The sequence below is a fragment of the Gouania willdenowi genome, chromosome 6, assembly GCF_900634775.1.
Source record: "Gouania willdenowi chromosome 6, fGouWil2.1, whole genome shotgun sequence".
Classification (NCBI taxonomy): Eukaryota; Metazoa; Chordata; class Actinopteri; order Blenniiformes; family Gobiesocidae; genus Gouania; species Gouania willdenowi.
In genome coordinates this window covers 25,458,042-25,482,547 of record NC_041049.1, presented here as the reverse complement: position 1 = coordinate 25,482,547, position 24,506 = coordinate 25,458,042, and the positions used below count along the sequence as shown (strand labels likewise).

At 37.8% G+C, this 24,506-nt stretch overlaps 1 protein-coding gene and 1 non-coding gene across 3 annotated transcripts; one reads left to right on the top strand and one right to left on the bottom strand.

Annotated features, from left to right (window-relative positions):
* Positions 1–1,586: 1,586 nt before the first annotated feature.
* sult4a1 (sulfotransferase family 4A, member 1) lies at positions 1,587–15,635 on the top strand. 2 transcript variants are annotated; one of them, XM_028450031.1, is made up of 8 exons: positions 1,587–1,924; positions 7,613–7,743; positions 8,321–8,401; positions 8,867–8,993; positions 9,077–9,171; positions 11,824–11,962; positions 14,218–14,295; positions 14,421–14,549. In XM_028450031.1, the coding sequence occupies exons 1-7, from the start codon at positions 1,756–1,758 to the stop codon at positions 14,292–14,294; spliced, it is 819 nt and encodes a 272-aa protein (XP_028305832.1). In that variant the 5' UTR covers positions 1,587–1,755; the 3' UTR covers position 14,295; positions 14,421–14,549. The 2 variants fall into 2 exon arrangements, with proteins under 2 accessions (XP_028305832.1, XP_028305831.1); XM_028450030.1 differs by lacking the exon at positions 14,218–14,295 and having other exon boundaries at positions 14,421–15,635.
* Positions 13,466–13,538, bottom strand: trnat-ugu (transfer RNA threonine (anticodon UGU)). Its single transcript has one exon. It is a non-coding gene; the product is annotated as a tRNA-Thr (tRNA).
* Positions 15,636–24,506: the final 8,871 nt, after the last annotated feature.

Below are 24,506 nucleotides of genomic sequence, written 5' to 3'. Positions count from 1 at the left end.
AAAAAAATGTATAATATATATTAACACTGCTGTGATGGCTGCAGGCTTAGCGGGCAGAGAAGATCAGTGGGGATGTGATTCAGGGAGAAACTCTGTGTTGATTAATCTCAGGTGTAGCGTATTGGGATTAATCATATTTTTCATATCTTCTAGAAGGTGGTTGGAAAAGAGAGCTATGGGGAATCTGCAGGGAAGCCATAGGCTCCTGGAGAGAATTATTCAAGCTCTTAAAATAACAAAACTGTGTTGGATCTAGGCAATAAAAAAAGCTATGAAGCTGGAAACCCGTCTGAGTGCCGTGTCTGTGAATCCTTACCTGTGCAACAGTCTTATTGCACAGGTAAGGGTAAGTATTTTTGTTTTTGTGTCTTTTCCACTTTACTTTCATGTTCAAAATAAAGGAAGAAAAAAAACAAAACAATGACATATAGAGTGGTGGACTCAATGCTTTGATGAGGACTGTCTTTTGGAAGTTTCGCAATGCTATTGGTATGGTGGTCATAAATAATGCAATGTATCATTTTTTATATTTCCGTCAGTCTGCCCCAGGGCATCTGTGGCTATAATAGTCGTTTACCACCGCTAAGTGTGGAGTGAAAGAATAATCCCATAATTCTGCAAAGCGACGAGTGTCCAAAAAAGGGCTATATAAAATTGATTTATTATTATTATTATTATTATTATTATTATTATTATTATTATTATTATTATTATATTTCAAGATAATGTTTTTGACTTTGATATTCTATTTCAGTGTCGTAAGATACAGATAAAGGTGACAAGTAACGAAGTACAAATACTTCGTTACTATACTTAAGTTGTTTTTTTCTGGTATCTGTACTTTGCTTGAGTATTTATTTTTTTGGCGACTTTTTACTTTTACTCCTTCCTTTTTTTAAAACAAATATCTGTACTTTCCACTCCTTACGTTTTTAAAAATGAGCTCATTACTTTTAAGACCTTTGAAGATGATGTCACGACGTAAATAAGATGCAAAATGTTGGTAGTTTGAGCTTTTTTCTGTTAGGCAGGTCCCTTAGTTTAATGGTTTAATATTTTCAAGTTTTTAAAAATGTTAAACTCAAAGCTGCATGGATTTAATCGACCATTTGCAAATTCTATCAAATGTAACAAATTACATTTATTTCCTTGTACCAGTTTTCTACAAGTTCCTAAAAAGTAAAATTTGCTGGTTTAAAAACATTGTCTTCTTATTGAAGGAACATTTGTTTTACTTTTTTACTTAAACATATTAGTAGCATGCACTTTTTTACTTTTACTCAAGTAAGGGAGCAACTTCAATACTTGTACTTTTACCAGAATCATTTTTATTCAAGTATCTATACTTTTATTTGAGTACTGAAGACTACTTTTGCCACCTCTGACAGATATAGACACACACGTGCACCTTTAATATAGCTCATGTATGATGTGGAAGCTGTGTAGTTCATGTTTCCAGGTCTTCCTCTGTAATCTGTTCATCCTGAAGATGTGGAAGATTCCCATTACAGCGCGCACCCGCATTTTCCTCCACACGGTGTGGTCCTGATGCTGTGTCTCGTGATTGCGCATTACGTCACCTCTACCCCATCTGATTGGCTGTAAGACGTCCAGCAGTCACTTCGGGCTTCAGCATCCCCCTAGTGTAGCTGTACAAGCGTCGCCGTCCTTCATCCCCAGCTTCATTACATAACACAAGGTGTTCTCGTGGGTGTGCGCCATCTCCTGTCCCTGCTCTGGCGGCTTCTTCCGAGGATGGCCGAGAGCGAGGCAGAGACGCCGAGCACGCCGATCGAGTTTGAAAGCAAATACTTCGAGTTTGATGGAGTGCGGCTGCCGCCCTTCTGCAGGGGTAAGATGGAGGAAATCGCCAACTTCTCCCTCAGAAGTAGTGACATATGGATCGTCACCTATCCGAAGTCAGGTGAGTGAGTGAGTCTCTGCGTCACTGGTGTAGGCTGACGGCCTAAAGCTTCACAGGCACTCTAACATCGGGAGACTCGTGCACAACCTGATCAATGTAGGGGTTTTCATTTTGTAGATCGAAGAAATGTGATTAAATGTTCGTACAACATATTTTCTTTCGGATTTCATCCATGTTTTATTTAAACTGCAGATTTGGTTATCACCTGCATGAGCAAACGGACGCTTTGTGGCTCATGTGAGGAACGATGTTATGCACTTCTAAGCATCTCCATCATGGTGAAAGTTAAATGTTTACATCCAGGCATGCACTGTGCGTCATTGCGCATCACTGCAGATGCATCTCAGTGCTGGGCGGGTCTGGAGCAGCAGGGCTTCATTATAGGCTCCTTATTTAGAACATCATCATCATCATCATCATCATCATCATCATCATCATCATCATCATCACAGTGGGCTGCAGCAGCGGCCACAGGATGCCCACAAGAAGAATTTCCTATACTTACCAGACCAGAGGGATTTATTGATTAGCTGCTGGGAAAAGAAAGGAGGAGAATGTTACCTATTCAAATGCCTGAAATAATTCTTGGCAGTAAAGAATTTCACATTCATATTATTTTGTATTGGAAATCATTTTAATGATTTGTTTCCTCAGGATTGATTTAACTCAGGTCAGGTCAGTGGGATGAGCCCCACTCTATTCACATTCCCACTTTTAAGAACCATCCATATTTTGGCCTGCTAGCCTACTATTCTGCCAGTTCTTAACCGATCTAAGCCATTCACATATCAAAATGTTATGCTGCTTAGTGTCAATGCCACTATGTAATTTGTAAACATTTTTACTTTGATTGTAATATTAGGTTTTATGCTTTTACTGTAAACTGGTATATCTCTGTCAATGTATAACTCAGAGACACAATTTTATCACTATAATGTTGTCCACTGTTTAATCTACACTTCTAAGTAATTGGTAGAGGTTGCACTTTGACAAAATGCATTTATATGAATTTTTTAATCATCTTGTTTGTCATGCTGCATGCAAATCTTAACCGATTTACACCATTCAAAGATTGAAATGTTCTGCTTCTTTGTGACAATGATAATATCTAATTTGGAAAATGCAAACTCACTTACTTTTAATGTAATTTAAGGTTTTATGCAAATTAGGCTGCTTTTACAATCCTTAAGGCCTGCTAGAGTGAAACAACTGTTAATCATGAACTTGGAGGAAAACTCCTGTTAAAGCTTTAATCCTACATCTGCAGCTACAATTAATAGCTTAAAATGTTGCTACAATCTTTTTATTTCTTGTAATTATACTTTTAGTTGTAATGCTTAGCATTTACTCCTTACTTTGCTTCCACAAGTACTTTTACCCTTTTACTTCATGTGTAACCTTCGCTCACTGTGATCAGAGCCTGCTTCTACCTTCCTTCAAGCAATCACCTAGGGTGATGAGTTTGTACCATGCAGTAAGTTTCACCATTCTCTAGATCAGTGGCTACCAACATGGTGCCTGTGGGCACCAGGTAGCCCGCATTGACCATGTAAGGTGCCCTCAGGTCTGTTCTGGAGCTCTCGCCATCAATGAGCTCGATCTAAAATCTGTTTTACTTTCCAGACTTCAAAGACAAATCCAGATGACAGATGTAGTCAGTGCCTTAGTAGAGTTACATACTGCTGCACTTTATATGATTGTGTATTAAATTAACCATCTTAGAAAGTTTATTTTCACTGAAACATTATGACAAATGTTTTTTTGATGTCACAGATTTGGTATATGGATTGTGATAAGACGTGTCAAACTCAAGGCCTGTGGGCCAAATCCGGCACTTTAGACCATCCTTTCGGCCTGCCAGCTAAAAAAGACCGAGAGAACATGAAATATTGTGTAAATTATCAAATAATGCAGTTGTAGAAAACTCAGTCCTTGAAAATGCACTCATTTATTGAATTGCAATTTTTCCTTGCTTTTATCACGACTACAGTCATTTTAAATCTGAATGCGTTCAAAGGACTTAATTTTCCTGAAATAATTTCTCATAATTTCCCAAAATTAATAAAAATTTGTCACAAAAATCAATGCAATTTAAAAGAGAAAATCCCGAAGGAAATGATATTGTTGGCGCCATATACATACTTTATTTATCATTTATACGTCAAAGTGGAAACTTGGAGACATTACAGAATATTCGGCCCCTGAAATAAAATGAGTCTGACACCCCGGAAAAAAAAAACACAATGTGGATTTTTGTGAAATATTACATAATGGTTAAATTGTAGACATATTTTATGGTACATGTTTTACAATTATTTAAACTTCTTAATTGCTAGCAAAATAAGAACATAAAGTTTTCCTGTGAAACTAGATGAAAATGGAAACAACTGCATGAATGAGGAAAAATAAAATGCTGCATGTTAAAACTTAAAAGTGTAGTATTTAATAAGTGCATTTTAAACTGGTAGCCCTTCGGACTATTCACTAGCTTCGAAGGAGCTCACAGTTTCAGAAAGGTTGGTGACCGCGGACGCTGATATAGATTGTCTGTTGGCCCTGTTTAGGTTGAGAAGAGACATAAATACCTTACCTGTTGTGGTATGAAATATGCAATGATGTATGGTTGAAGGTGGCACAGTGGTTATGTGGTTAGCAGATCTAAGCTCCCTTTTTGTACAGAGTTTTGGTGTGAATTTACATGCTCTCCAGTCTCCCCATGTTTGCATGGGTTTGCTGTGGGTAGGGTTAGGTTTCTGGTTTTGTAACACTATCCAAAAACCTCTATGATTGGCACATTTTTAGCATAGATTGCCTTTTGGAGCAAGTTTGAGTGGTTGTTAGGGTCTCAGATTTTCCGTAATCACAGAATATCCAGAATTGACAATATTGGCCATTTCTAATTAATTTTATTATTTAAAAACAAAATCAAGCTTCAATTGGAATATGAAATTAGATATAGCCTCACATGCATATTTTGAGAAAATATAACGCATTTACACGCAATTTGTCTACGTAAACGGGTGGTCAAAGAAACAGAACTGTAGATTATCACGCAACATCTGGTGTAATATGATGATATCACCTTCTGAAAAAGCTATATGACACGGACTAAACCCTCACCGACATGTTTTGGGACAAGATCACACATTACCATTATATTTTATGGGTGAGTCTGAAATGTCTTTTAGCCTGATTGGGTGAAGACATGAAACAGAAACAAAACAGAGATGTGTAAACTATTGCGGAAATGGTTAAACTTTGAAATGGAATTGGGGAAATTTTAAAAAGAGAAATTGGAGGCTCTAGGTTGTGTGTCTGATTGGAGTCTCAAAATTGCAAGGGGGAATGGTTGTTTGTCTGTTTGTTGCCCTGCAATGGACTCTTTTATTACTCCCATTTCCAACTTGGCCGCTAATTCATCCTGAACTATTTTGCGTTTATGTTCAGGTAACCTATAGGGCTGAGAATGTATCGTTACCCCAGGGTGAGTCTCTATTTTATGCTCAATACGGGCTGTACGCCTGGGCTTTCTTTGACGGTGAAAGGTGGTCATCAATGGTAAGTGAGGCATGATTAGCTTTTCTTGGTACCTCAGGTCCCAACTCATCCTTCTCTTTAATTGCCGGCACGAGAAAAACGCCATTATTTCAGGAGGATGTGGTGGTAGATCTGCCGAGCTCCGCCCCTGTTCGAGCGCGCAACCTCATAATCCACATTCCCCACTCGCCGTGTGACCATGAAGGGCCTTTGCCACTTGGCCAGTAACTTAGTGCTGGATGTTGGGGGTAATACAAGCACCTTTTCTCCCGGTGCAAATAGGCACAGCCCAGCCCCTCTGTCATACAGCCGCTTCTGAGACAGCTGGGCCTGGAGCAAATTCTCATGTGACAGGTGACCCAATGTGTGGAGTTTTGCCCATGAGGTCCAACACGTATTTGATTTCATTTTTACTGGGGCTTGGACCTTCCACCCAGTTTCTCATAACAGGCCCAAGACCCCCACGGTTTCCTGCCATACAGCAGTTACAGCAGAGAAAATCCCGTGGAGGCCTGGGGAACCTTCTGCACTGCAAATAACAGAGGGTTAAGCCAGTCATCCCAATTACGTTTATCCTCACCAGTCTGCTTGGTCCCTGTGCAGGGACACCATTACTCTCAGCAGCTGATTGAGCTCACCCATTGTCTTTACCCATTTGGGTGCCACTGTAACACACACACAAACACTTGCAGTGTCCTTTGCATGCAGCTTGCTTCCTGCAGGCTGTCAGATTCTCTCCTCCAGCAACTTCCCCTGCAAGACATATAGCAGGTGTAATTTATCACAATGCGCTACACCTGTGATTAATCAACAACAGTCCCTCCCCTGAATCACATCTAACACAGCCCTTCCTTACCATGCTAACCACACACCACAGATAGTTTATTCTCTTTTAGTTAAGCGACAAATCACACGAAAAGGGGAATCCAATGCTGTGCTATGAATGCTACAAATTGCAGGAGAACTGGTTGGAATTGCACTTTTTCTCTCCGAATGACCAAGTGACTTGGATGCCAGGGCTCAGACATACATTAATCTAAGTAAAAAAGTAACAATAGCGTAAACTTCATGATAAGCAAAATTACCCAGGCCCTTATATCCATTGTCAAAGGATGTGGAGGCTGAGCATCATATAGGATATTATGTAGTTTTACAATATTAAGTGAGGTACACACATAAATATAATCGGGTTGTTTTTGTCTCGATTATCGCCTTCTTGACCAAGGATGTCGAACGCCAGAATATCTTATGTTTTATAAGATTATCCTACAAGAATATCCTGTGCTCTGAGGGTGTTAAGAATGAATTTCTCCCAAAGATCAGCTGTTAAACGGGTCGGGCCAACAACCGTAATTATTAAATTTGTTGACTGCTATAATATTAGATTTGTTTCTTGACTTTACGGGGTTTCGATTTCAGATGGCATTCCAAGTTGATCTTACAAGTCGTAAAATTCTGAGTTCTGAGTGACTTGGAATGCAGCAAAAGAGAGGGGTGTTGTCTTCTCTGGGTGTATCTGGGGCCTGGTGGAATTGCTTGTGATGTTCCTTCTCAGTGGCACTGAAGGGTGCTTTGAGGCATTGTTGCTGTTCCTGGTCAGGTGGCCGTCAGGGCCGTGTCTGACCCAGCACTCCTTTTCACCTGGGGCCTGGCAGAGCGTGCTGGACTTGGTCTCAAAGGCTTGCTCGGGTGAACCGGTGGGGTTGAGCGGGTGCTTCTGTGTGTCCTGTGGTCTGTGGGGCATGGTGCATGGGTGGGTGGTATGTTTGTCTTTCTCACGCTTGGTCCTTAACCACAGTCCCGCTCCTCTGAGGGTTCTTCAGTAGATGAGCTATTTCTAGTACTGCACACTTTGGAATTGAGGTTTCATATTTTGTTCCTAAAATCTGTCACCACTTCTACCAGTTTGGGGGTCACTGTCCCGAGTACTCTTACTACCGCAGGGACCACCCAATAGACCTAAACCTTTGTCCTAACAATGTAGGGCACTGGCGATAAGCATCAGGCTTAAATCCAAATTAGAATGTGCTTTAGATGTGGGCCATTAAGAACATACAATGTGTTTATATAAGTAAATAATCACTTTGCCAGGACTCTTCTCTACTCAACTTTTTCTTGAAAATAAATTATTCTCTTTGTCCTATCCTGTAGGCACTAGTCTACTTCAAGAGGTCGTGTATCTCGTGAGTCAAGGAGCAGATCCAGATGAGATTGGTCTTATGAACATTGACGAACAGCTACCTGTACTAGAATACCCGCAACCAGGCATGGACATCATACAGGTACAGTGAATTATTAAGCAGATATCCTGCACAACGTTAGACCGGTACTGGTTTTTAAAGGATTGCTTATTTGTCTACACCTCAGATCTAATTACACTTAAATCATTTAATAAGTATGCAATACATTACATTCTAAACCCAGACTCTGGGTCTCCACTACAGTCTGGGCACAGTCTGTGATTGTCTATTTATTTGAATTGTATGTTCTTCAGAATAAGCTTGTACATCAAAACGCCGAAGAGATTTAAGTCATTGTCTGCAAAATTACCCAAAGTATTTAAGAAAATCTTAAATGAGAGATTTTAAAAACGGAACCCTGTAAAAGCAGTATATCATAACTTGGTTTTTTACTTGTGTTTTCAAAAAGCTCTTTTGCATGTAATATTTGTAAAAGACGTACACCTTCTGTTACTGGAAAGCTTTTTTGGGGACATTATAAAGCTACAGATTACATGCTGTCAAAATATGTTGTGTTTTAGAACATTAGATAAGATAAGAAAAAAGAAAGCAAAATAACATTCTGAGGGTTGATAGGAGTTGTGCAAAGCCCTATTTTGACCTCCTTTTTTGTCTGCAGGAGTTAACATCCCCTCGCTTAATTAAAAGCCATCTTCCCTACCGATTTCTGCCTACAGCCATGCACAACGGAGAGGCAAAGGTTTGTGAAACCAGACTGTGTATAGCAGTATATGTTTTTATTGATCAAGGTCAATATTCAAGTAGATTTCAGACCAATTTTCAACTTTTTTTGCACAAGCAATATTGTTATTGTTGCTTTTATAAAAACTTATTTGGCCTGTTTTTCAAGACTGATGGAAAAAAACTCCAACAAACCCATGAAGATGAATATAAACTGAACATAATTTTTTTTTACATCAGACATCTTGTACTTGAAGCCTTTCATTACACAAGCTACTTGTCAGTGAAAAAACAGTTTGACTTATTTGTATCTTTTATTAACTAGGTTAAATCTTTTAATTAGCAGTTACTAGGTCCAACTACATACTGCAGCAAATATTTGTAATTTGACAGCAGCGCTACTTTTTTCTGCTTTGCCTGAAGTAAGTGACGCTTCCTGTAAACAAGGCTAATTATGGCTATGACTGTCGCGGTTCTTCCCCAGGTAATCTACATGGCTCGGAATCCTAAGGACCTGGTGGTGTCTTATTATCAGTTCCATCGTTCACTCAGGACCATGAGCTACCGGGGGACTTTCCAGGAGTTCTGCAGACGCTTTATGAATGACAAACGTAAGTATGGTCATTACTGTTGCACTGTTTTATGTATATTGCAGAATTCTCTGTCTTATTGCATTACTCATATTTTCTTTCAGTTGGGTACGGCTCCTGGTTTGAACATGTTCAGGAGTTCTGGGAACACCGAATGGACTCTAATGTTCTTTTTTTAAAATATGAAGACATGTATAAGGTAAGAACTAAGGATCTTCACTGTCCCATTCAGAGCATCGTTTATAGCAATCTTATCAATCTTGTCCAGCACTGATGGCTGGCCCTAGGTTGTCTGACATCATTAAGAAAGTGCAAGTGAGCCCATTTTTGGTGTAGGGATTTGGGCTAACCTGCGTTCCCTCTGTGGCCTCCTGCCTGACTAATGACTCCTGGTCCTGGATGGAGCTCTGGCTTCCAATCGTGAAGGATACATGCATGATACATGATGTGTCGTGCTCCGGTATCCGCCAGAAATAGAACTCCTACGTATATCTGGCGGAGGGCACTGGACTGTCACAGCTGGGAAGGAGCAGACATGCAGCGCAGCGGACCCGGCGTAAATTAACACATAGACTAAAGTGGAAACCTATCATCTCCTGTGACGCGGTGGAGACATAACGCAGTGGAGCCGCATCCAGTGGAAATTGGGGGTGAGGTTTAAAATGTAAGATATTGCCGCCAATTTTTAATAGTAGTTGATAATAAACAACATAAAGTTGTCAAGTCATTGCGTTACGTTTATCAGGAGCGATCGCACACTGGACTCTCACAGCTGACGTAACTGACAACATAAAGTTGTCTACACACGGATAGAGAGAGAGAGAGAGCGTAAAAGAGAGAGTAAAAATCAGCTGGTTAATGATAGAAAGAAATAATAAACAGCATAAATTTCCCAAATAACCACGTTACATTTGTTCAGAAGCAATCGCGTCTGAACTCAGAGTTTGATTAGTGTGATCGCTGCTGAGGCAATAGAGCACGGGGAGCGGAGGAAGCGCTATATCAGTCTGCTTCCATTAAAAACTAACCATAAAAAGCTGTAAATGGACTAATATGTAGACGCGGGGCAGTGAGGAGGAGAACTTTATGTTGAGATGGAAACCTGCCCATTGTGATTGGCCGAGTCTTTTGAAGGGCAGCCTCATCAGGGTGCGGCCTATGTGACAGTGCAGCCTTTCCGTGGATTTTTCTTGGAAAATTGCTAAATTATTGGAATTTAGCCAATACAGCGGTGCATTCTGATATGTGATTACAGAATCTCTCCTGGTCAGTTCCGCTCAAACTGCCCCAGGCCGGCCAGATACCATCGTAACCTAATAGCATTTACCAAGGTCTCTTCTCAGAGGCTCTGTCATTGTTATGACTAGCACAATTAACAACATACAAAATCCTGAGAGCACAGAACAATGGCAGATTTATTGGACACACACACCAAATCCTCAAATCCCAGACCGATCTGCTTCCAAAACCCATTGACCAAATAAACCCCGTGGCCACAACTGACCAGCAACCCTAAAATTTGACTCCATCACGTTCCATTAAAAACTGCCACAATAGCTCGGAAAATACGGTAAATGATACGATGTAATAAAATAGGAACTTTTTCCTAACTGTAATTTTCTTATTAGATAAGACATATAGTGTAGATCAATATATCATAGTTCATTTGCTCGAAATTGCCGCTGGAAAGTTGTTTTGATCTCAACTGTAAATGCTCTCTTGTCATTGTTGGAAGGGTTTTGTGCATTGCATTGTGGGATGTGGAGTCCTGTGTTTTTACTTTATTCTCATGATTTCTTGTGTTTGCCCCCAAAAACTCTATCATAGTGACTTGACAACACATTTCTAGTGTTTTCTTGACACTTAAAGCTGTGGCAATACAATGGTAGATGTTTATTTTTGGGTTCACACAGAAAGATCAGAATCTGGCCGAAATTGAATGGCTTGCAGAGGGAGGTGATATCATGTGGAATACCAGGAACAAACAAAAGTGCTGTCAAGCCAATCCCTGTCCTCCTTAAAAACACAATAACTCAGTTCTATGCATCCATCTAATAGACAAAGATCCCTGGCCGCCGGTGTTTTCAGGATGTCTTGGTAGCTTTTCTTGTCCTGTAGCTCAGCTTGTGATGTCTTCCCTTCATTCTACTTTTAGGTTCCTGTTTTAAAGAAAATCCTTTAATGCAGGAACTGTCCACAATCTAATGATGTCAAAACGCAACACATGGTGGTTCACAGCCATCAGGGAACAGCATTAAATTGAGTAAAGGATTAAATTGCTGTCACTTACTTCCTACATACAGACGACGCACACTCTGTTTAGCAAGTTTAACAAGAAACCTTCAAAGCTCTTGTTTATTACAAATGACCTTGTGTCTCCTGACCTCACCAGCCCCAGAACACAAATATGACCTTATTACCTCCACATCTGTGCACCATCATGACATTACTGATCCATTTTTTTTGAAATTGGAAAAAAACAACGAGAAAAAATAACTATAGGCAGACTGAACTGAACTACTATAGATATAGTTTCATGACTATTGAGAAGTTCTTGTTTTCTTATCAATGTCTGCTTTGCTTTCTGTGAACAGTCATGCAAACCTGTAAACTGATAACCTATATCCTTATCTGCTGTACATTTAAGAAGTGTACATTTGGTACTTGTAGCTGCCATGTGACAGCAGTGTGAACCGGGTTCATGTTGATTCTTGAAGCGTAATCATTAACCTCAGAATACAAAGAGGTCATATAGGACATATACTGTATGTCTTTTTATTTGGATTTATGCTTCACTTCCACAGATTACATGGTTTCAATTCTATCCTTCTGTCTGTTTATATATCTTTAGGATCTGGGGATGATGGTGGGGCAGTTGGCCAGATTTCTAGGTGTCTCTTGTGACAAGGCTCAGCTTGAGAGTATGGTGGAGAGCTGCAATCAGCTCATAGAGCAGTGCTGCAGCTCAGATGCTTTGTCTATCTGCCGAGGTGAGTACAGAAACACCTCCAGGACTTTCCAATTTCTTGGTATGCTTTAAAACTGTTTGTCAGTCAACTGACAGATTTAAAGTTAAAACTAAATCAATCTTCAGGAAATGACCTACTTACAGTACATGTTTAGTTTTTACAAACTTATCCTATAGCATACACCTCTTTATGATTAAGCAATTGTAAAGCTCATATATACTCATTTTCAACATGGAAATACATTTTTGTTACTGCTAATAAACTCTTATACAATATAAATGTCTGGAGGATTATACTTTTCATCAAAGTCTTTAACATTTTGAAACAGGAAGTCTTTCAAAAATACATTATAAAGTTCAGCTCTTGGAATTATTTAAATTTTAAACTGTAGGAAATTGAGACTTGTCACTCGTGTTAAGCCCCAGTTTAGGGTTACTGGTAAAAGGTAATACAACTCGGTCTCCAAAAACCACCGACAATATTTCCAAAAGAACACAAATTGATAAAACTACAATTGTTAAGAAACAACCAAGAAACCCAAAACTGTACACCTCAAAAAAAAAATAAACGCTAAATAAGAAAATAAATTACAAAGTGCACAATATTACTGTAACTAACATAAATAATACTAACAAACTCAGAAAACAAAATTGACACAAACACATTTTCAGTGTCCTTATCATGGATTATGTTGTTCCTCCAAGTGGAAGACGCAACAGACTATGTCCAAATTAAGGTCCTAAACCTAAACCTGGTCCAGGAGAAGTCCTGTGGGCTGTGGATCCCCAGCGCCTGGTTTTTAAAAAGGTTTAGTCTGGATTAAATTTATCCAGATTTGGTAATACAGCTATGTAAAGAACAACAGGTAGAAGAGCCAACATGAAGTCACTGTAAGTGTCTATGATTTTGAGACAAAAGACGCTTTTTTAACATCTTAAATTTGTTTTAATGTCCAATAGTTACCAAAATAAATAATGTTCAGGCTTCTTTTTCATCTGAGGAGGAGAGACCAGCATTTTCAAGCCTTGGTTTTAAGAAGCGGATCTGAAGTTTTGCTTTGGTTTGCTGCAGTTACCTGGGGTTAGTAGTTAGTTCGTAGTCGCAGCATCAACACACAACAGTGGTCTGGGTCTGTTCATGATGCACGTGTCCTGAGAGGGATTGATTTATACAGAGAGCTCCAAACAACCAAACAGATGTCCTAATATTAGTAGACAGTGCCTACCCACTCCTTCCATGGTTGATGACTTCTTTTATTCCACGTTGAAATCCTACCCCCTGTTGGGATCAGGATAATCCTGCTTTTTTGGATCAAATTCATCCAAATCCTACTGAAACATTTTGAACAACACAAACTGAAGGTTTGATCCAGATTAAAAGTAGGTATGATGCACCCATTGTCAAGATTTGATCCAATCCAATAACCAATATCTGACAAGATTACCTTTGAACAACTGGTCTATTGAAGTCCACGATGAGCTCTTTGGTTTTCGATGCGTTTTTGTTTGTGGTAAAAATGATCAAAGGCCTCAGCGAGATTTGAACTCGCGACCCCTGGTTTACAAGACCAGTGCTCTAACCTCTGAGCTATGAAGCCTTATGGTTGTAGGTATGTGTTATAAAATGTATGTGTGTGTAATTATGTCGCACGACTGTACTGCTCCAACAGGTATGACCTCACCTCAGTGATGGGTGTGACCTAGATCTTTCTTTTACACACACACACACGCACACACACGCGCGCACACACACACACAGACACACCCACACACTATAGGACAGTTTGGAAAAACCAAAGACTAACTAAAACAGAACAAAAACAGAGTCTACTCATACAAACATGACAAATAAAGCTGAAACCCACCCACAGGCCCAGACTATCACAGTATGATCAGTATTTAATCTTTTACTTGGTGCGTTAGCTGGGGATACCTTGGACAAACAGCCCGTCTATCTCAGGCCTGTAGCACAAATGTAGCACAATATGATTCTGCCCTGCATCTACAGTATTACTGTATTGTTACAGTGAATCTTCACAGAATATAAAATACCTCCATCACTCTTCTACATGAAAAGAATGCTGGGATTTGCTTTTGTTTACTGTGTTTAAAAATGAGCAAAGAAGATATGTTTGATTTTATTTGAGACTACATGATTTGCTTTGAATTTGAGTTCTGTTGTTTCTCTTTTTTTTTTCCTTTCTTTCTTAATTTCGATCTGTCTGTGTTTTTCCTGTCATCTCCTTTCTTTTTTTCCATCTGTTATTTTTCTTTTAGTGTGTGGATGTCTGGTCTTCTATAGGATTAGCACACAACTCACAGTCACTTTGATCTGTCTTATACACGCCACATAAGGTGAGTCATTGCTACAACAGTCAAACGTCTAAAGGGATTAAATTAAAGATGATCATGTCAACTCAGGGTAAAACGCTCCCTGGTGCATCTGGTCACTGATGATTCCTATTTTGCTCCTCTTGCAGGGCGTGTGGGCCTGTGGAAAGACGTCTTCACGGTTTCAATGAATGACCAGTTTGATGCCGTGTACTCACAGAAGATGGGAAGGTCTGATCTGACCTTTGACTTTGGCCATTGAGAAATGCCAGACACCAACTTTCCCTTCATTCTGGTCCTACTGATCTATATCGAACAAAACATAAACACAGCAATTTGGTTTTTGCTCCCATTTTTTCTCGAGATGAAGTCAAAGGACGAAAACATTTTCTATCTACAGAAAAGGTAGATTTCTCTGAAATATTCTTCATAAATATGTCTATATCTGTGTTAGTGAGCTCTTTTTATTTGCTGGGATAATCCACCAACCTCACAAATGTGGTATATTGGATTAGACAGCAGGATTATTGTACAGGTGAATAAAAAGCCACTCTGAAGTGTGCAGGTTTATCACTCAGCACAATGCCACGGATGTGGAAAGTACTGAGGGAGCTTGCAGTTACCATGCTGACTGCAGGAATGTCCACCACAGCTGTTCCCCTTGAATTCAATCTTCATTTCTCTATTATAAAGGTGTCTCAGAGAATTTGGCAGTTCATACAACCATCCTCACAATCACAGACCCAGTCTAACCACACCATCCCAGAACCTCCATAAACAGCATCTTTATCTCCAAGTTGGTCTGATAGTCATCACCTGGACAGCTGCTGCGACAATTACCTTGTATTATCCAAAAATCTCCGCACAAACTGTCAGAAACTGTCTCAGGAAAACTCATCGTCATGCTTGTTGTCCTCGCCAGAGTCTCCATCTGACTGCAGTTCCTCTTTGTTAATGACTTAAGTGGGAAAATGCTCACATTGGATGTTGTCTGGCACTTTGGAGCAGTGTGAATGGTGGGTGAGTAATTTGCTGTTGTCATCATTATGAATGGAGTGTCCTATGGTGGCGGTGGCGTTATGGGCTAGCGTATGTGATGGACGATGAACACAGGTGTATTTTAGTAAATGCACAGATCTATGTGCATAATTCCTGGAATCTGGAAACATCCCTATTAGTTCTTGCATGGCCACCGGACATCCGTGTCAGCCATTGAACATGTTTGGGATGCTCCGGGTGTTTGAGTGTTTCTCAAATGGGGGTACGCAATGGCACTACAGGGGGTACATGAGACAGAAAGAGAGGAACATTGACAAATGAAAACATTTAAAATATGGGTTTGTTGTTTTTTAAATAAAATTTATAATCACATAAAATATTACCAGCAACTCACAAAATGACAACAAGAACACACAAAATAAGAGGATAAATACACTGAACAATAAAAATAACAAACAACAGAATACACAAAATGACACAAACACACACACACACTAAGAGAGAATCATATTCACATTACCAGAAACACACAAAACTACAACAAAGACACAGAAAAAACACAAGATCACTATAAAATAGACAAAGATAACACCAAAACATACAAAATGACAAAAGAAATGACACCAAAAACACACACACTGAGATATAATACCAACAACACACAAAAACAACAACAAAAACACACAAAATATGAGAAAGAATTACTAAATAATAAAAAGAACAGAAACAACAACAAAGTACACAAAATGATGATAGAAAGAACATGAACTGAAAATACAAGGATCAGTCTTGTTCCCACATCAGGAGGGAGCTGACCATAAATTACAAAAACTACAGAAATAAATCTATTCAGGAGCCACTAAATACTATTTCATTCCACTTATTTACAAAATGAGATTCTTTAGAATGTGTGTTATCACTAATTCATTCCATCATTATGCTCTATAGTTGTTTTTTCATAGTATTCTGAGCAAAATGTTGTAGTTAGACATAAGGGGGTACTTGCATTCAAAAGAAAAAGTTTGAGAACCACTGGTCTATGACAACGTTTTCCAATTTCTGCCAATATCCAGCAACTTCACACAACCACTGAAGACGAGCGGACCAACAGTCCACAACCAACAACCTCATCAACTCTTTGTCAAGATGTTTTGCACAGCGTGAGGAAAGTAGTGGTCACACTTGACACTGACAGGTTTCCAGAGACCAATACAGTAAATGTACACACTTTACAGCCCCCTTTTATAGTGGCTCACCTGTGCAATAATGATGCTGTCTAATCAACTCCTTGATATGCAACACCTGTGAGTCGGATGGATTACCTCGGCAAAGGAGAAGAGCTCACTAACATCGATTTAGACACATTAGTGAAGAATATTTGAGAGAAATCGGCCTTTTGTGTTATAGATCTTTAAGTCCAGCCCAAGAAAAAAAAAAAAAAATGAGCAAAAGCAAAAATTGTTGTCTTTATATTATGTTCATCATACATCAATCAACAAATGCTACTCTTCTGCCAAACCAGTCTGACATTAGGTGGTGCAACAGTGTGACGGTGAAAAAGCTCTATGGCACTTTTTTATCACATAGGCAATGCTCATCATACGGATTTACGACGATTTATTTATTTATGAATATTATTGTTTATCTTCTGTACTTGTGTTATCCTGTAAATCCAGATGGATCTGATTTTCCTGAATGAATATTTGAATCCTCATTCTGGACCTCCAAAGTATGATGTGAGCTTATTGAGTTTAAACTGGTTGAGCCTGAATTATTGCAAGGGTGTAAAATATTATCTTTATACATTGAAGGAAGTTTGCTTCTTGTGCATTCATTTGTGTGTGTGTGTGTTTGTGTGTGTGTGCGCGCATTCATTTGTGATAGAAGTACACTGAAAATCTCACATCAAAGTGACTAATCCAGTGAATAAAAAGCCACTACTCTCAATGTCTTTTTGTTGAGTTTTTAAGTGGTACACCTTGGCTTATGGATCTTGTTCTTTATATTATCTCTACTTTTTGGTAATCAGTAGAACTGAAGTAGAAGGTGAGGACTTTATTGTTTCACATACACTGGCACATACATGAAGTTCTTTCTTTGTATTTAACCATTCCGTGAGGAGTCTTTGATCGGACGGGTGTGAGGCATGACCAACTGGCAGAAGACCACAGGTTTGTCTCCGGAGTCGCTGCCAAAAAATATTTTGTCCAGATCAACTGTGTGCGAACCACTAAATAATGGAAAAGCTTGAGATGAGAGTTCAGGAGTTACATGTTCTTCACATTTTTGTGTCCCAAATCTGTACAAATAGGCAAAGAAATAATACTGCAAGAGATTCAAACTGTTTCTGCTTCCCACTGTTTTAAAAAATAAAACTTGTGGGAGTTGTTGATGCAAGAAGTATATTGATTCCACAGACCTTTGCAGTATTTTTCTGTTTCATAATATTATTGGATGTGCTGTCTTAAACAGTGTTTGTCAAAATAAGCATAGCTCCCATTATTTGCTGCATCAGGCTAGTTTCAAACAGCACTTTGATAATTGTTGTATAATGAGTCAATCAGGATTCCAGATGCTTGAGAAATAAATTTATGGAAAAGGACTTTTAGGCCAGGTTATGGTTATCAGTAAATCAGAGTCCATTGTGTATTACATTTCATGATAGGCATTTTTTTAATAACTCCAAAAACCTTTGCAGGGAAAATTATATATGTTGCACTACACTGTAAACCTTAAGTTCAAAGAACTCAAAAATGATTGTGTAACACATTACACAATAATGTTTGAGTGATGTTTTTAAATGTTTTAAGTTGACATAAAATAAAAATTACATTTGCAGTTGCCTTAAATTATCTCAATGTTATCTTAAAAAAAATTGATATTCCTCAACTTATAATTAGTGAGTAAATCACTCAAAATTTTCAATATTTTTCAACTCATAATGTGGGGAAATAAACTAAAATTTTATTTATATTTTTTAACTCATATAATATAGGAAATAAACTCAAAATTTTCAATAATTTTTAACTTATGTGGGACATGCACCTAAAATGCATTCTAAACTGAAATACTGATGTCGGCCCACTACACAATTATAATCAGCTAATAATGTTAGAAAACATAAAAATGACACCACAGTGACAATTTAACAACTTTATTTTATTTAACACTGTGCTTTTTAAAAGGCATGAATCAAAGAAGCTTCGTCAAAACAAAGTGCTTGTCATAAATACAGAGGGTAGATTCAGTTTTTTTAGTCCATGATGTGACAGTACTATAGTACTCACATCATGGACTATACAAAGCTTGAAAAACAGGCTGACCATTTAAATTGATTGCTGCATAAATCACTAAAAGACTTTACATGCATGACAGGGACAAAAAAAATATGCTAAAAAAAAAAAATGACCTAAATGTTCAGCTCAGGTTTATTTGATAATTAAAAAAAAGTTGGAATTTAGATATTGTGAGTTAAGGCTGCTCTCTGCTGGTCAAAGTGATGAAGGTAAGATTTAAAACAAGCAGACCAAAGCACTATTAAAACATGTGAGATATGATGTGGTTAAATTAGCATCACATATATTTTAAAAAGCCTTGAAATGTTGCCTCATCAGCTTTGATTTTGAAAATATTTAAATAATTTTAATTCAACAACCCCAAAAAAGAAAGAATATTTACATATATTTACAATAGATATAAAAAGACTACACACCCCTGTTCAAATGCCAGGTTTTTGTGATGTAAAAAAATGACACTAAGATAAATAATTTCACAAGTTTTTCTACCTTCAATGTGACTTATAACCTGTACAGTGCAATTAAAAAACAAACAAACCTTTAAAGGGGAAAAATAAAACATAAAAAACTTAAGATAACCTGGTTGTATAAATTTGCACACCCTTTAACTAATACTTTGTTGCAGCACCTTTGGCTTTTATTACAGCACTCATTCTTTTTGGGTAAGAGTCTATCAGTGTGGTACATCTTGATGAGGCAATATTTGCCCACTCTTCTTTACAAAACCATTCCAAATCTGACAGATTGTGAGGTCATCTCCTGTGCACAGCCCTCTTCAGATCACTCCATAGATGTTCAATTGGATTCAGGTCTGGACTCTGGCTGGACCGTTCTAAAACCTCCATCTTATTCTGGTAAAGCCATTCTTTTGTTGATTTGGCTGTGTGCTTAGGGTCATTGTCATGTTGAAAGATAAAGTTCCTCTTCATTCCAAGAGGGTCCAGCTGCAGAACCTCCACGCTCAGCTCCGGAAGTGACATCAGGAAATGAAGAAAAAAATACAAAATAAAACCGATAGCATAGCCATGTTGGCTAGGCATTTCCGGAAGGTTTCTCTGCGTTTTAATACCTTTGTTAACCGGATTCCTCAGCAGTGTTACATTGAAAAAACAAAGTATAATGTACAGTCCTATCACAACCTTTGTGTTTTAACCTTAAAACGGGGATAAATGTAGGATAAATTCAATGTTTAAAGATTCACAGCATTGTGAATACCATAAAACTTTAAGTACAACACATGAAGGTAATATATATATATATATATATATATATATATATATCATTTCTTTTGTTATTAAAGTAATTCTTACAGTCCAGAGCTTATGAAACAATATCAAAACGTTCAAGATGTGGTTTTATGTTAGACAGAAAATTTGTTAATGTTTTACGTATGTCTCGTGCTCATAATTTATGCACATCTGGATTAACATTACATTAGAAATAATTAACCATATGCAGAATCACATGACTTGATTATCACTGTATATTGTATTTAAGTAAAAGCACAGCTTATAGCTCAGATCTAGTGAAAGTAGACCTCAAGGAATATAGTTATTGCTATATATATCATAAATCTATCATTAACAACATCAGTAAAATATACAAAAATCTACATTTTGTTACAGTTGTGAATAGGCATACTGTTATTAACCTATACAATGCAAGATACCAATACATTTACATTTGAACCATTAAAACTTACCTTGAGTCAGAGAGGATGGCTCTGATGGTGGCCCAGGAGAGCTCCTCCTGGATGTGAACACCCAGGAACCTGAAGGATGATACTTTCTCCACCAGGTCACCATTGATGATGAGAGGAGTGTGTTTCTTTTGGATATGTGTAGGGACATTTTTTTCGGAATAATAAGAGGCTACAGTGTGGATATTTAACCATTTTAGACTGTACTTTAGGTGAAAGAGTGGGAACTGGTGCAGCTGTTGAAGCAGGTTGGGAAGGAGAAGGAGTGACTAGGATAGGTTCAGTAAGGGTAGGTAGGCAGTGGGCACGGCTGCACATCTTGAGGTGTACTTCCATATGACCCACATCTCTGCATTGTAAAGTGCAACAGCAAAGCAACATATCTAAAACAAATAGAAGCAAAATAAAATGATTACTACTGACAAAGAATAGAACAAGGACAAAAATAACTTGTATAACAAGCAATTTTTTTTAATCAGCATTGATATCAGATGTGTATTTACACAATAGGCTGTCTGCGTGCATGTGAATCTTACCTTTAAATGCTATTGCATTTTTTTTTTACTAGTGTATCAGAGTGCTTCTCTAACTTCTAAAGCTTAAATGACTTAATTTTAGGACAAATGGGGCATTGATAATGCTCGCAGCATGTTGTGCAGCAGCTCACCTCAGGTTTCAAGTTGCTGACAAAAATAGAAACATGCATATGAAAAATAAAAACGTTTAAAACATTAAGCATCAGTGAGTTAAATAGGTTCATTTGGAAAAAAAAGTTGCTTTAATTCTATAATAACACATAAAGGGAGAAAACATAACATTTGGTCAGAGAATATTTTTTATGTAACATTCAACACAGAACCTTCAAATCTACATTTATAACGCATGACGTTTTAATTTACAATTCGACAAACCTCTGCTAAATAAGATCAACCATGCCATCCTTTGTTAATGGACACACAAATACAACAATAAATCAAATTATATATTATATGTATATATATATATATATATATATATAATATTTCCTGGAAAACTGGGAAACCATTATTATACGCACTTGATTACGACTGTTATTACAATTTAATGGTATCAAAATTAACCCTTGGGACTAAATTTAATGTCATGACAGATAATAGACAGCTTTTTAATTTCATTTATTTGAAAAAATTAAACTACGTTAGCTTGGCCTTATAAATGTAAAAAACGCTTTGTGGTAGTGCAATTATTGTATTTCACATTGACAAATCATCTGAAGAAACTAATAGTAGATAGATAAATACAGTAGATAGATAAATTGTTTTATTGATCCACTGTCATGGCTGCTCTCATCAAATAAACTACAGTCAAAAAGACAAAATAATTCAACACGCAGAAAACTCCCAAAAACACCCAAAAACTAGTGCAATGAAGATAAAAAAGCAATAAATTAACAGAAGCTCTATATAAAATGAAATATAATTAGAAAAATATAAATATGAAAATGATATAAAAGGTATAAAGGATACAGATTAAATACAGAAAAAACTCTTAACCTACCATGTTCTTAGAAATGCAACAGATCTGACGATAGAACAGTAGCTTATTCTTCTTCTTTGGTTATTAACAGTATTTGGCACACAAAATGTTGCATTACTGCCACATTTAGGAGAAGAAGTGCTGTGCAGTAGCCCTTATATGGAGGGTTAGCTTCCGGAGCTGAGTGTAGAGCAGCTGCAGCTGGACCCAATTCCCTCCACCCTGACTAAGGCCCCAGTTCCAGCTGAAGAAAAACAGTCCCAAAGCATGATGCTGCCACCACCATGCTTCACTGTAGGTATGGTGTTATTTTGGTGATGAGCAGAGTTGTTTTTGTGCCAAATATACCTTTAGGAATTTACGGCCAAAAAGTTCAACCTTGGTTTTATCGGACCACAACATATTTTCCCACATGCGTTTGGGAGACTTCAAATGTGTTTTTGCAAAATGAAGCTGGATCAAAATGTTTTTCTTTTTAAGATAATGCTTCTGTCTTTACTCCCTACCCCATAGCCCAGACATATGAAGAAGACGGGAGATTGTGGTCACATGTACTACACAGCCAGTACTTGCCAGTTCTTTCACTGTTGCTGTCGGCCTCTTGGCAGTTTTCTTCTTGTCTTGTCATCAATTTTAGACGGACGTCCTGTTCTTGGTAAAGTCACTGTTGTGCCATAATTTCTCCACTTGATGATGACTGTCTTCATTGTGTTCCATGTTATATTTAATTCCTTGGAAATACTTTTATACCCTTCACCTGACTGATATCTTTAAACAATGAGATCCCTCTGATGCTTTGGAAGCTCTCTGCGGACCATGGCTTGTGTTGGAAAATGTGGCTATAAAAATGTCAGGAAAAGCTACTAGAACAGCTGAACTTTATTAGGGGTTAATCAGAGGCACTTTCAATGGTGACAGATGTGTACTGACTCCAATTTAACATGAGTTTGAATGTAATTGGCTGAATCTGAACACAGCTCCGTCCCCCGTTATAAGAGCGTGTGAACACTTTTGCAACCTCATTCTCTCAGTTTTTTTAATTTTTACTTCACCTCCCTGAAATGTTTCAGTTTGTTTTTAAATTGCATTGTACAGGTTATAGGTCACATTGAAGGTGGAAAAAGTTGTGAAATTATTTTTCTTAGTTAAATTTTTTTACATCACAAAAACCTGGCATTTGAACAGGGGTGTGTACATTTTTTATATCCACTGTATGACGTACTTCAGACCAGGGTTGAGGTGAATTAATTTTTTCAGTGACAATTACGTTTTAACTTTTCCATATTCAATCAAAATTGGTTTTTTTTTCCAATTACAATTAGTCTACATTTTTTGTGTTTCTGCTGAAAGTCAATAACAATTATTTCCTCAATTACTTAAGTTCATATACAAGTGTATTAACTTTTATTTATATAGGGCTCAAAAACAGCCCACATGGGACCAAAGTGCTTTACTAATGATATTGTGTGTATGTATTTTAGTGTGCCGTGTATGCTCATCATTCATAGGCCTGTTGTTATGATTGAATGTGATTTTGAGTTTGTGTGATAGTTTCAGCATCTTTTCATTTACATTTTAGTTCATTGATTATAATGTCTTATGTAAAAGCCCAAATAAGGACAAGAGATGGAATTTAGCAATAGCTATAAACTTTTTGTACAAAACATTAGTTAGATTCACAGTATTGTTCCTTTGTATATCGTCCCTATTTAAATAAATTCTATAATTTCCTAACTCTAACCCACATACCCCTAACCCTTCTAACCCTTACCACCTGTATGGGGGTGTGTAGATTCACTCACAGGTTGTATTAAAACTTGATAACAAACATATTTTATCAATTGTTAACTATGCCACTTACATTTACAAAGTCAATTATCTGAACTCAATGACAATTCAATTAAGACTACAACAGCAAAATAATTTTGCAATTACGATTACAATTATAATTACGCTGTAATTGTCCCATGACCTTGAGCTTTGGCCTTGGGCACTGAGCATATATGTTCCCTGCCCAGATAGCATACGGATGTGGGCCACATCTGGCAATGATCCGGCACTTTTGGCATTTTTCTGGCTCGTACAAAACGGTGAGCCTTACATGGCCCATCAGAATCAAAATCAGAATTTCTTTATTAATCCCAGGGGGAAATTGGTGGTGAATGCTGAATTTGGCTCAAATATCACAAAAAAAATTTGTCCCACAGTTGGAAAATATATGGCAAAGTGACAGTTGTCAGTCCGTTAATGAACCACAACTGGCCCATAAATGATGCTGCAAATGTGGGCCAGTTGTTTGAAAACATAATTGGGCCAATTTTGGCTAAATTATGGCACGGTAACATTGACTAATCCGGATGAGAACCAAAACTGGCCCACATATGAAGTCCCAAACATGGACCAGCTATCTTAAAACATATTTGGGCCAGTTCTGGCTGATTTATGGCAAGTAAGCATCTACTTATCTTAATGTGAGCCTAAACTGGTCCACATTTAAAGTACCAAAGGTGACCCAGTTATCTTAGAACATATTTGGGTTAGGTTTGGATGAATTATGGCAAGTACGCATCCAATTATCTAAATGGGTGCCTATGGTGGCCCACATATACTGTAAAGTACCAAATGTGGCCCAGCTCTCTTAGAACATATTTGGGCCAGTTATGGCTGAATTATGGAAAGTTAGCATCAATAATTTTGAATATGAGCCAAAACTGGCCCACATATAA